Genomic DNA, 13,459 nt, shown 5'->3' on the forward strand with positions numbered 1-13,459 from the left:
AGTCACATGTAAACATGGGTCGCACTTTTGACGTAGGTGTGAGCTCTGGCGCATACTCTGTGACGTTGCCTGCTTAAACATCCGTTTGTCTCACTTTACATGCAACCGTGCAACCGAAGATTTTCAAGATCTCCACTCTGGCCGGAGTTCTTAGAAACAATTGGTTTCAGAGGCGAGTTCTCCGTTTGCGTGTAAACGAGGGGCACAAACGAAGGTAAATCTCTCAGTTTTTAAAAATAACCATGTACGTGTAAACAGAGCCTGGGTCTTTCAGAAGGAGTGTGTTAAATCGCAATTATGAGGCTTTCCTACACTCACCTAAAGGATTATTTGGAGCACCTGTTCAATTTCTCTTTAATGCAATTATCTAATCAACCAATCACATGACAGTTGCTGCAATGCATTTAGGGGTGTGGTCCTGGTCAAGACAATCTCCAGGGCTGCGTTCAGCCCCGACAGAACGTTGCACAACGTTTATTAAACTGAAACGGTGATGCATTGAACACCCTGTTTTGATGACGCAAGAGTTGCAACTACGGTAGCTGAGAGGCCATGCTTTGTGTTCTTTTTTAAATGTTTCTGAAGCCTGATGAAATCGTTATAAATGTGTGTTTAATTCTGTAAAATACCCTCGATGTTACAGTCACTGACCTTGCCGTCCAGAATGAAAGACAACATTCCAACTTGAACCCATTGAGAGAGCTGTCTCTTTACTATCGCGTGGTTTTATACATCTTGCCGCTGATTGGGCCGACATTTCTGACACACCCACCAAACAAGAGAAAACGCTTCTAAAACCTGTTGGATTCCGTTGCACACCGTTTCAAGGAAACATGTCGTTCAAGCCGGAAACCGTAGCAAAACGTTGCGCACCGGTGTGAGATTGAACGTGCCCCTGAACTCCAAACTGAATGTCAGAAAAAAAGGTGATTTTAGCAGTTTTGAGCGTGGCACACAGCAAAATCACCAGTTTTAAATCTACACTGCTAGAGTTTATATGGGTGTTGTTAACCCACAAAGGTTTTGTTCTCAAAAACCATTAGCTTTTACCATTAAAACTACCACAAAATTCCTTTATTTTATTGAAAACCATTAGAATTTCTGTGATGGTTTTTATTATTTTTTTTTTCAAGGTGGAATAAAAGAACGCAGTTTTCATCAGTCCACTGGAAAAAAATCAGTATGACAGAAAAGTCTGACCTTTCATCGTTTTCTGCTAACTTTTTTTAGTGTAATAGTAAATGAAACTGACATGGTTTCTAGAGGTTTTGTAAAAAATTAAGACAAAGTCTGTAAAATAAACTGTTAAAAGGATTTGATGATCACTCGTGTACGTTAATCTGTGTTGTCAATATCAACATTCGGGTTGGATTTCAGGTTTAATGTACGTTCATTTTTTAGCAAGAAGCTACTGGACTTTCACCCCAAAATGGCGGCTGCTGCTGGTGTTGAGTTTCGCCTCTTGTGTTCTTCGCTCTGTTTGCCACAGGTGGCGCTGTGACGCTTTGACGCTCCAGCAGTAAATACACAGAAGAAGATTCACTTCGGCTCTTTGAAACTGAAACAGCAGCAGCGAGCAGAAGAAAATAAATCTATAACACGCATCGGTAACTAAACTTTACCTCTTTATCATCATTTAAACAAGTGTCAATGTTTGTAACGCGAGTATTTTAAATGACAACATTAACATGATGATGTCACTGTTTTATTTCTGTACTGTATGTGTGATCCTGACTGAAATACTGTCTGCTCAGATCAGATATAAAGATCAAGACAAACATGAATGTATTTACTGTTGTTCACTCGAACTTACAGAGAAGAGGAAAAAATTAATTTAGTCTTTAGTTTTAAACGAGGATGTTAACAACACACCACAGCAGATTATTATCCTCATCTTCTGCTTTATTATTTACATTTCACTCATTTACACTTCAAATCCCTTTTTTTTTACTGCACTCGCTTTCTGATGAACACTTATTTTAAAAGCTTCACTATTTACATTTTTTTTAGATAAAGTAATAACACAGATGTTGCCTTTGTTATATCATTTAATCAGGTATATTATTGTTTTAATAGAGAATCAAATACATAAGCTTAACAAATATTCATTCTAGAAAGAGCATTTTAATATGCCTTTAAAAAGGCTTATGTATGTTAAAAGTACTGAAAATAAAACTCTTCAACGTATGCAATGCATTAAATACACTGATTCATATAAAGTACAACAGTTCTTAAGTCATGACCAGAGAGTGATTTTCTCTTAAATATTATTGACAAATGAATTGGGTTAACGTAGCTTTAAAGAGCGCCTTTCATGGATTTCAACTATTTTTACTCTATTTACAGTATAATGTAGAAGTTTGAGCATAAAAGGGATGTGCGGAGATACAAAGCTCAATTTAAAGGAAGATATTCCCTTTAAGCAAAATCATTTTAATGGACTACAGTAAACACCTGAGATGTAGTTTTGCAGTTTTACGTGTTCATTTGAATAATGCTGCCCACTGATAACACCTGTTACACAACTTTGTCTCTGCGTGCTATGAAGAATCATTTCAATTAAGACTCACTTAATACCTTCTTATTAAGAATGATGTTAGCGGCTGCTGTCCATGGTGCTGAATGGGTTGATTGCAATCTTTCTAGATCCATATTTCATTAAGGCATGTTTATACATATATTCATAATTATTTATAGATATTTGTCTATCTTTAATAAAGGAAAGTATAAAAATATAATTTTTATGCCAAAAAAGGTATTTTGCTACTTACATAATAAACTTGACATTGTACAACAAAAGTAGGCTTGAATCTATTCTCACATTGTGTTAAATGCCAAGCTCAACACTTTGATAAATGTAGTGTGTTTACACGGTTGTTTGGTGTCTGGAGATCACTGCTAAGACCATTTATACATGGACTATAATAGCAGTTTAATGCAACACTTTGTAGTTTACCTTAAAATAATGTCTCTAAAATTATTTCAGTAGTAGAACACCCCTTAACTGGATTAATTCTACTGTAATTGTAGAACAATAAAACTATATCTCAAATTTCCTTAAAAATACTACTACTGGGCAGAAGATAAACAATGAATCAAAGAGGTCCCAAAACAGAGCCCTGAGGTTTTCTTTAAAAACGTTTTGTCAAAAGTCAAGGCTCTGAAAAGTGATGTATAAAGTGCTATATTAAAACTGAAGTTAATTCGTTTTCAAATACATTTCTGACAATGTAATGTTTATTTTAGATACGATGGAAGTAAAAGAGGAATCTCAGGACCTGAATGAAGTAGAGGAGAGACAACAGGAACCTCCTGATGTCATCACTGAAGAAAAATCTCCCGATTGTGTAGAAATGTCAACTAAAAAAAGAGAAATCAAACAATCGGTCGGTTCCCATCAGCGTGGAAAGAGTTTTACAAGAAGTAAAGGGAAGCCTTTCACCTGCCCTCATTGTGGAAGAAGTTTTGCACATAAATCAAATCTTAGATCGCACACAAGGATTCACACCAAAGAAAAGTCATACACCTGCCCGCAGTGTGAAAAGAGTTTCACACAGAAAAGACTGCTTCTGAGTCACATAAGAAATCACACTGGTGAGAGACCTTACACGTGCCCTCAGTGTGGAAAGAGTTTTGCACGTAAAGAAAGCTTGAAGTGTCATGTAAAGATTCACACTGAAGAGAAACCTTACACCTGCCCTCAATGTGGAAAGAGTTTCACACAGAAAAGACTCCTTGAGAGTCATATAAGAATTCACACAGGTGAAAGACCTTACACGTGTCCTCACTGTGAAAAGTGTTTTACACGAGCAGCAAATCTCAAAATTCACCAGCGCACTCATACTGATGAAAAGCCACAGAAAACGCTTGTGTGCTCCGAGTGTGGAGAATCATTTTTAAAAACAACAGCTTTGAGAGAGCACCAAAGAATCCATACTGAAGGAAAACCATACACTTGTTCATATTGTGGAAAGGGATTCACTGTTTTATGTAACTGGAAAAGTCATGAGAGAATCCATACTGGAGAAAAACCATTCGCGTGTTCACATTGCGGAAAAAAGTTCTCCTATTTATGTAACTTGAAAGGTCACGAGAGAATCCATACTGGAGAGAAACCATACACATGTTCATATTGTGGAAAGAGATTCACTCATGCATCTCAGTGGATAAGACATCAAACGATTCACACTGGAGAAAAACCATATACATGTTCACATTGTGAAAAGAGATTCTCTTATTCATGCGACTGGAAAAGACACGAGAGAGTCCATACTGGAGAAAAACCATACACGTGTTCATATTGTCCAAAGAGTTTCCCTGATTTACGTTACTGTAAGAGACATGAAAGAAGTCATACTGGAGAGAAGCCACATCACTGTCCTCTATGTGGAAAGAGTTTCACTTCATCAAGCGGTTTAATAAGACATAAAAAATCATGTGGAAAGCAGTCACAAACCACATCCTCAGATTCATAACACAAAATCAAAAGCAGTGCTCCAGAAATATTCATTCTCAGTCAGCTTAGCACTGGTGCAGCTACAAAAATGCCCCATAAATAAAATTCAGAGCAGCCATTAAGACTTTTAAGCAGCCATTGTTCATCATGGCTGACGTCAGGAGAACAGATTTGACAGAATTGTACTTTAGCTTTGGTCACCTTGCTAACTATTTTCTGCAGTATTTTGTCTCCAATTAATGTTATAATCTCATTGTGTATGCTACTGCTAAGGTAATAGACATTTGCATCTTTGTTTTAAATTCTTCTAATATGTTCATTTAGAATTTTATTGAATTGTGCCTTCAGCTCCACTTGAAATTGGCATTGTGTGGGTCAAAGAAAACATCTGCATGGCCCCTTGCAGCTTGATATTCTGCTCATAGAGAGCAAATGATGCCAATGATTCTCCTTATTACACCTCACTTCATCTATTCCTGTTTTAGTTAGCAACCTCATCTGAGGATTGTGCCAGCTCTTCATATTATCAGCATGTGCTTTTGAATACTCATGTTTTTTATTTAATTTATTTTAATTAAATGTATTTATTTTTTCTTTATTTTAGCTCCAACTTGCCTCAGCACACCTGCCTAAACGTTTCTAGTATGCTTAGTAAAACCTTAATTGGCTGCTTCAGGCGTGTTTAATTATGGTTGGAGCTAAACTCTGCCGGACCGAAGTTGCCCATCCCTGATCTATAAGTTAATGAAGGCTTACAGACTAATGAGTGGGGAGCAAGCAGAAACGATAATTGAACATGCTCGCACACTCAAAGAATGATGGAGCTAATTGCTTCTGTGTTTTTCAAGTTTATTTGGTCTGTTTTGTATGTATTTGTTGACAATAAATATTAGGAACGGAACGACCATTGATGGAAGCAAATGTTAAGTTAAACATGAGTCAAGAGGAAGCTCCTGACTGTCTCAAAGACTAAAAGTTTGGCAGAACAGTAAAAAAAACCCTGTGGTTTCTTTGTCAGAGACCTCAAGACTTCCAGTAGAGGTGGTAAATGGTATACAAGATTTTCTACCACAGAAATGTCCTACAGAGAACGTTGTTAATTTGACTAAAACTGCAGAATGTCAAGGCAACAGTTATGCTACTGGCATGATTTTGGTATATGGCACCACTGGTGGGTTGCCTGACTTGCTGAGATTGTAGAAATTGTTGTTGTTCATGACTGCTTGGTCTTTGTAGTGAAACACAAGGTAATTTCAGAAGGGCTTGTGTTGTGTGACATCTTGTCAAGACCTGTGTATTTTCTGAATAGTGCTGCATGACATAGAATACTTGTTAAATAATACAATATGCAATGAGAAAACGATTAAAATTTGTTAAAAATGTTGTCTTGAAGATTGAAATATATAAAAAATTAACTAACTTTTCCTTCTAGATAAAGCACGCATCGCTCGATCTCCTCAGTCTCCGTTATCTTTCTGCCTGATTTTTTTAAGTATTACAATCATATTTATTTCAAATCATACCACTACTTTGTTCATTTAGATCTTTTATATTATCATATTGTATATATTACATTAAACAAGTAGATCAGAAAATGTACACTAAATGAATATACTGTGCAAAATGTAAATTATTTTAATTCACGAATCCCAGAAATGTTTGAAACCTGCAGGGTGCAATTTGTGGATTCATTTGTTTTTAATTTGATTGGTGATAACTTGTTTTTTATGTAAAGCCTAATAACTTCCAAAATATAGTGTCACTGAAACCCCCCCCCCCAAAAAAAAAAAAAAAAAAATTGTAGAAACACCTACAGTTACAACTGCAAGTTCATGTAATTATAGTTTATCCAGAATGGAAAAAGCTTGTCCATCCATACCTACAGGTAATGAAAACCTCCAACAAAAATGTCATCTGAAGTAAAACAACAGGTGTGTGGGCAATAAATGGTTATTAATACTTTGTTTATTTAAAGAACTGAAAAACAAAACAGCTTTGCTAAATAATCTCAAAATATTAAAGCTTTCTTATAACAATCATGGATGACTTTTAACATCAATCGTTTTGCTTTATGGAGCTTCAATGTCCCATACGTGACCCTGGACCACATAACCAGTCATAAATATCATGGGTATATTTTTAGCAATACATTGTATGGGTCAAAATGATCGATTTGAGGATATTAAGTAAACATATTAGGTTCCATAAAGATATTTTGTACACTTATTTACTATTAGTAGAGATCGACTGATATATACGTTTCCTGAATTATTTTTTAATCGTTCAGACCCCTTTATGTATTACTTTATATGTAAAGAGGGAGTGATTGTTATTATTATAATATTATATATTATACTATTATTGTATATATTATACAGATAAGCATCCAAATATTTGGTATCGGTTATAAAATAAATCTGTATCAATTGATCACTAATAATTAGTAATATGTGGTGCTAAGAACTTAATTTGAACAAATTTAAAAACAATTTTCTCAATATTTAAATTTTTTTGGCACCCTCAGATTCCAGATTTTCAAATAGTTGTATCTATATATCACAAAAATCATGATCCCCATGACTGGTTTTGTTTTCTAGGGTCACATGTAAGTATAGAATATTTTTATATAAATCTAATTGTCTTCAGTTGAAGAAAGGAAACCACATACAGTACAGATGAGATTAAATAAGGATCTTCTTAGGAACAATGCTGACACAAATGTCTTATCACAGTTGAATGATTTCTTCTTAATGAGTGCGCTGGTGAACTTTCAGATTTGATGAATAACTGAATCTCTTTCCACACTGAGGACAGCTGTAAGGTTTCTCTCCAGTGTGAATTCTTATATGAGCCTTAAGGGTTGATTTGTATTTGAAAGGCTTCCCACACCGAACACAGTTGAATGGTTTTTCTTCAGAATGAGATTGCTGGTGAATTTTGAGTTTTGATGCATTTGTGAAACCTTTTCCACAGCGAGTACACGTGAAAGCGTTCTCTCCTGTATGAAGTCTCAGGTGTTCTTTCAGAAGGATTTTCCGTGAGAAGCCCTTTCCACACTGCAGGCAAGTAAAAGGCGACTCACCAGTGTGTTGTGCTGTTTGACTCTTGAGTTGTCTTTTGTCCATAAATCTCTCTCCACATTGAGTACAGGTGTGAGGTTTCTCTCCAGTGTGAATCCTTTCATGATCCTTAAAAGTTGTGTGACGTGCAAAACTCTTTCCACAGTAAGTGCAAATGAAAGGTCTCTGACCAGTGTGAATTAATATGTGATTCTTAAGATGCTCTTTAATAGTAAAACTCTTTTCACACTGAGGACAGGTGTAAGGTCTCTCTCCGGTGTGAATACTTCCGTGAGCCGTAAGATTTGTTTTGCGTGTAAAACTTTTTCCACAATCAGAGCATTTGTGCGGCTTCTCTCCAGTGTGAACTCTTATATGAGCGGCAAGGTTTGATACGTGTGAAAAACCCTGTCCACATTTAGGGCATTCGTACGGTTTCTCACCGGTGTGAGTATTAATATGATCTTTAAGGTTTCGTTTCATTTTGTAACTCTTTCCACACTGATGGCAGCTGAAAGGTTTCTCTTCAGTGCGAACGCTTACATGCTCTGCAAATCTTTCTTCATCTTTCATAAAACATTTCTCAAACACATGACTCTGAGGCGTCTCCTGTTCATTTACAAAACTCTCCTCAATCACGTGAATCTGAGACGTCTCCTCATTGTGAGTTTTTATATGTACCTTAAGGTTACTTAAACTTGTAAAACTCTTCACACTGATGGCAGCTGAATGTTTTCTCACCGGTGTGAATCCTTTCATGTAACTTAAGGTGTCCTTTTCGTATGAAATCATCTCCACACTGAATGCATTTGTACGGCCTCTCATCAGTCACTTCCTCTTTTACTTCCATCGTATCTAAAATAAACAATCAATTATCAAAAACTTTTGGCATTGTTGCAATGCAGCTTTATAGAAAATACACTAGAATAGAATAGTGATGTCTCGTAACCCTAAGCCGATACCTGCAAGACATGCTGTTATCAAATGATTTATTATTGTAAAGTTTACAAGCTTTTAATGATGGGAGTTTTCTTTACCTCATGAGGTGGCAGCAACAGCTTCATTTGAAACGTCCCTTAAAACTAAACACCCCATACAACGAGTTCACTTTAGTTATCTATACGATGGCCGCGTAGACCATCAGTGGATTACATGGTAGATGCGTCATGCTAATGAGTGGTAAAAACATGGGTCACAAATTCAGTTTTTTTTTGTGTTTGTGGGTTTGCGATCTACTAGTCTTTCAAAATTAAATATCAACTAGAAAAAAAATCAAAATTCAAGGTTGCACATGCGCGAGTACAAATGCTCATGCAGTCTCATCTGGAGCCCTGAGGAAAATTAATAACATATTAGCAACTTCAGGGCCGCGTTAATGTATGGGCTTACCTGGGCTTAAGCCCAGGGCCTCGGGCTGGAAAGGGCCCCGAGATGCCGGAAAAAAATAACAAACGCATTTTATAAAAAGTTGATACTCCCTTTAAAATGATGCTTAATCGCTTTGCTTTGAATGTCCGTGCGTGAATGCAGTTCCTGCGCAAGAAAATCTCTCTCTTACTGTACGTAGGCTACCCTGCAATCATTAGTGAGCTTTTTAAAATTTCTGTCTGAAATATCCATTATTTTGCATTTCTGATGAACAAAGACGAAACTGAGGACGCGTTTTTATCTTATTATGAAAGACAACGTGTAAACATTCATTAAATGATTCCTCGTAACATTTTAAAGCCAAGATGTACAGAACAGCACACAAAGATATTACACAAAACATTTTTGATAACTAAATCTAATAAATAACAAATTAGATTCTGCCTCGGAAGCCACGGCTAAGTTCAGCGATCTTATTTCATTTTGAGATTTAGCGTGGCAAGGAAATAAAAGTAGAGAAATTACATATAATTTGTTACTGTAAATTATAAAAAACAAGCTTTATATACAATTCCTTAAACGGTTCATTTATAACAAGAAAACACTTAAAATAATCATTTCATAGACACTATATATGCTTTATTATTTTGCACAGAAATATCTGATTGCTTACTTTCACTTTGATCATCTCTGTATTCACTTGAAACATCTGATGTTTCTTATAACATTTGTTTCAGGAATCTCTTTTCTATCATTTGAAAGTTAACACCGACCATATTATTAAATCACAAGAGAGACAATTGTGTCAGATTCGGTAGATATATTTATATTCGGTGTCATCACCGAAAAAAAAAAACGGCTTACCTGTTTTGTAGCTCAACTTCTAACAAGTTAAGTAACCTTTTTAAATACATTTTAAAACTTATTCTTGTCGAAAAAATCTGTTTTTTGATGTTTAGTTTGATGAACGCCTAAATATGATCACGCAGAACACCTAGCGCGTTCGGCTAAATTGAATGTGACAGCATGCAACAGACACAACGATGAAGGGCCCCACAAAAGGGTAAAGCCCAGGGGCCCCTTACAGTGTTAATGCGGCCCTGAGCACCTTGTGTACATTTTTTGCTTAAATAAATAGCTTTTCTTTGTAAACTGACACATTTAAAACAAATTTAACAGCCCATCATTGGTATTAGCTAAGGCATCTATTATTTTACACGTATCTGCCCTCCTATCCTAATCTCTTTCAGACTAGTGGCGCTTTTCCATTGTACCCAATGGTTAGGGTCACCTTACTTTCCCACTGGGTGCAGTACGTAGTACCCAATACTTTTTTAGTACCACCTCGGTTGGGGTTCCAAGTGTGAAGAGCTGAAAACACTGTAGATGACTGATTGTATCATGTGAGCAAATCCAAATATGTAAAGCTGTAATTCACACAATTATTTCATTTTCACAATTGATTAAAATCACGACAGGCGCAATTGGTCAGGTGGGTGGCAATTCCCTTATGAAAATTAACCATGGTTTTCCATAGTTACACCATGATTACTGTAGTAAAACCATGGTTTTGCTGATATTACTCAATACACCAAAAAAAAAAAATGGTTACACTTTTACCACAAAAAAAAACTAATTTTCGTAAGGGATTTTGTTCATCCTTCAATCCCTGCTTACAACTAACTTTGAAAACTGCTCATATTCCTGCACGGACTAACCTTTAAATATCTGATGAGGTTGTGAAATATTTAGGGTGCTCTTCTCCGTTTGCTTACGAATCTTCTTCTGTTTCTTCCTTCTTTTATTGACGGCTCGGATATTTACACGTGTCATTACCGCCATCTACTGGACATGAACCAGACACTTTCCCTTGAAAACTTGAAATTCCAATGAATGAAACAAGAATTTCTAATTAAAATGGATGGGTTTTATTTTAAAATTTAAGTCCAGAATTGCGACTATAGACCATTTCAAAAGATGTAAACAACACTGGTCCAGAACCACTTCCTGTTTCTGTTTGTGACTGTTTTTTTATTTCACACATATATCATTATCTTAAAGATGTTTGTTTAACTTTTTGACTCGGTTCTATATTTTCTGTTGGTTGTATTTTATCCCAATGTTTATCTAGTGTTAAAAAACTGAAACAGGAAGTGCTTCTGGACCAGTGTTGTTTACATCTTTTGAAATGGTTTATAACAGGGGTTCTCAAAGTTTATATTCAAAGGTCCAAATCTGAATTCTCATCATTTTCATAGGTCCGGAAAAACTTTATGTAAATCATTTGTTTATATAACAAATCAACACAAATAGTTTAGGAAAAAAATAAGTGTATTTTGCATTTAAAGTAAAAAATTTTTTTTAAACGAACACAAGAAATATGCCAAAAGTTACCAGGTGCAAATACAGAGCAACCTAATTAGAGAATGGCACAGTTTGTTCTCTATCAGATGCATAAAACATGGCAAAAAAAGTGTGGTTGGTAGGCAGAGACACTGACCAAAATTAGGGGTGCACCTATGAGGCTGTTTACACTTGGCATTAACATGCGTTTTCGTCGATCGGATCACAAGTGGACGACGTTAATGCCAGGTGTAAACGGTGTTCAAAACGTTTTGAACGCATCCACTTTCGACCACTTTCAACCACATTCAGAGGTAGTCAAAACCACTTTCGATCGGATCGCTTTGGAGTTGCGGAACGCACATGTGGTTGAATGCGTTCGAACAGCCACATGCGACCGCCTTCTCTCCGCCCATTTATCTAATCTGAGGTATTAAACACTAATTTTACGTCTTTTTTGACTTCTGCCGTGAACATACGGTGAACAGCGCTATTTTTAGCCTTTCATTGATAAAACTACTGCGGGGTGTTCCCCGTAGTTTCGTTTTGAAAGCGTGAAAGTTGCGCGATCCTATTTCATCAATTGCGCTGAAAATTCAGAGACAGCTCCAACAAATAAACGTACAAAACACTGTGCAGCATGTATACTTGCTAAACAAGCAGCGGGCTCCGACATAATATAAGTTTGCGTCCATATAAACTCATAATTACTCCCGCTCGCATTTGAATGACAGCAGAGAGACTCGCCCACCGTCTCACAGACCACCCCCTCACATTATTCAGGACAGATGCGGTCGAAAGTGGACAAAAGAGACGGATTTAAATACCAGGTGTCTCTCTCGTCCACTTGTGATCCGATCGATGAAAACACATCTTAATACCAAGTGTAAACAGCCCCTATAAGTTGGCTGATGATGCTTGCTATGCTTCTCAATGAATTACGGTGAAATGCCGCAACCTCCAAAAGTCAGGGGGCGCTCTCGGGCAGAAACTTAACATGCGAAGAACCAGCGAAGAACCAGACACACGCAGCTCCAGGAAATGTCTTAAGGATATATTTATATTGCTGTTCTTCAAAACTTTTCAGGTATTTTCATGATAATAAAGAATATGTATAAAGATTATGTTTGACGAGTGTTGCTTTTTCAAATGCATGTTTTAAACAACTCAAACCAACAGTGATTTCAGATTGATAAGGACTTACTGATCAAAAGCCGTAGTACATGAAGCAGCTGTGCATAATATCTGGGTGTGATGGCTACAGCGTCACACAGGAAATTTTTAAATAACTCGTTTTATTTTCGGACCAGGAATACTCTTAAATCTAAAAAAAAAACTAAACACATTTTTTTACAAGTTTAATATGCATTTTTTAAGTAGCAAATGCACAAATTTATCAGTCACATAGAAATCCATGCACTTGTAATATGAAGTGGACGCGGGTCCGGATCAAGTTCCTGTTTGGTCCGGATCCGGACCGGAGTCCGGACTTTGAGAAACCCTGGTTTATAATAATTAGCTACTCATCAAGCATCCACTCACAGGGGAGAAGATGTTTTTTTATTTAACTGAGAGCTGTCAGCAAATGATTTCAACTTAAAATGAATAAACAGCAATAAACAACCAGCAATGTAAAGTGTTATTTGTTCTAGTATGCCAATCACCCACCAAAACTTTATTCATGCCTTTAACAATTTTTTTGTATTTAAACATTTGCTTATCTCAGCATACAAATTCTATCATTATGAAATAAAAATAAACAGAGAACCTATCTGCATAAAATTAAATTTATAATAAAATAAAATTCAACACCAACTTCGATAACACAATTTATATAAATAAAAATAAGTAAACAGAGTGTTAGAAATTTCCTATAGTGCAGCCAAACAAATTTACTCAATAAAGCTTGAAAACTTCAAAAACATCTCTTCTTCTTTCATTACCTTTCCACCTTGTTATACCTGGTTATACCCTCCTCTGCTATTTTGCTTTCGCGAAATGAAATTAAAAGACGTAGTCAGGCTATATAAACCTTATTTTTAAAGTAAATGTGGGCACCGCCTTTTTTGAGCTTGTTTGTGTAAAACTTCTGGCAATGAGCCACTAAAGCTAATGTAAGTCATATTGTAAGGGACACAAGTGTGCTGTTTTAACTGGCTTTTTAATGTTTATTATGAAATCCAGGAAGACCAGCTGTGCAGTTAGGGGTTGCCATAAAAGCTGGTACAAACGC

General features: G+C 36.2%; 2 protein-coding genes across 2 annotated transcripts; one reads left to right on the forward strand and one right to left on the reverse strand.

Moving 5' to 3' along the window:
• Positions 1–549: 549 nt before the first annotated feature.
• Positions 550–6,120, forward strand: LOC135741183 (uncharacterized). The gene is made up of 2 exons (XM_065259856.2): positions 550–1,607; positions 3,247–6,120. The coding sequence occupies exon 2, from the start codon at positions 3,252–3,254 to the stop codon at positions 4,473–4,475; it is 1,224 nt and encodes a 407-aa protein (XP_065115928.1). The 5' UTR covers positions 550–1,607; positions 3,247–3,251; the 3' UTR covers positions 4,476–6,120.
• A 233-nt stretch (positions 6,121–6,353) lies between these two features.
• On the reverse strand, positions 6,354–10,690 carry LOC135741184 (uncharacterized). Its single transcript, XM_065259857.1, has 2 exons — positions 10,602–10,690; positions 6,354–8,370 (listed from the first exon to the last, which is right to left on the reverse strand). Exon 2 carries the CDS (start codon positions 8,338–8,340, stop codon positions 7,204–7,206), a length of 1,137 nt encoding a protein of 378 aa, XP_065115929.1. The 5' UTR covers positions 8,341–8,370; positions 10,602–10,690; the 3' UTR covers positions 6,354–7,203.
• Positions 10,691–13,459: the final 2,769 nt, after the last annotated feature.

This window comes from Paramisgurnus dabryanus, chromosome 24 (genome assembly GCF_030506205.2).
Source record: "Paramisgurnus dabryanus chromosome 24, PD_genome_1.1, whole genome shotgun sequence".
NCBI classification, from domain to species: domain Eukaryota; kingdom Metazoa; phylum Chordata; class Actinopteri; order Cypriniformes; family Cobitidae; genus Paramisgurnus; species Paramisgurnus dabryanus.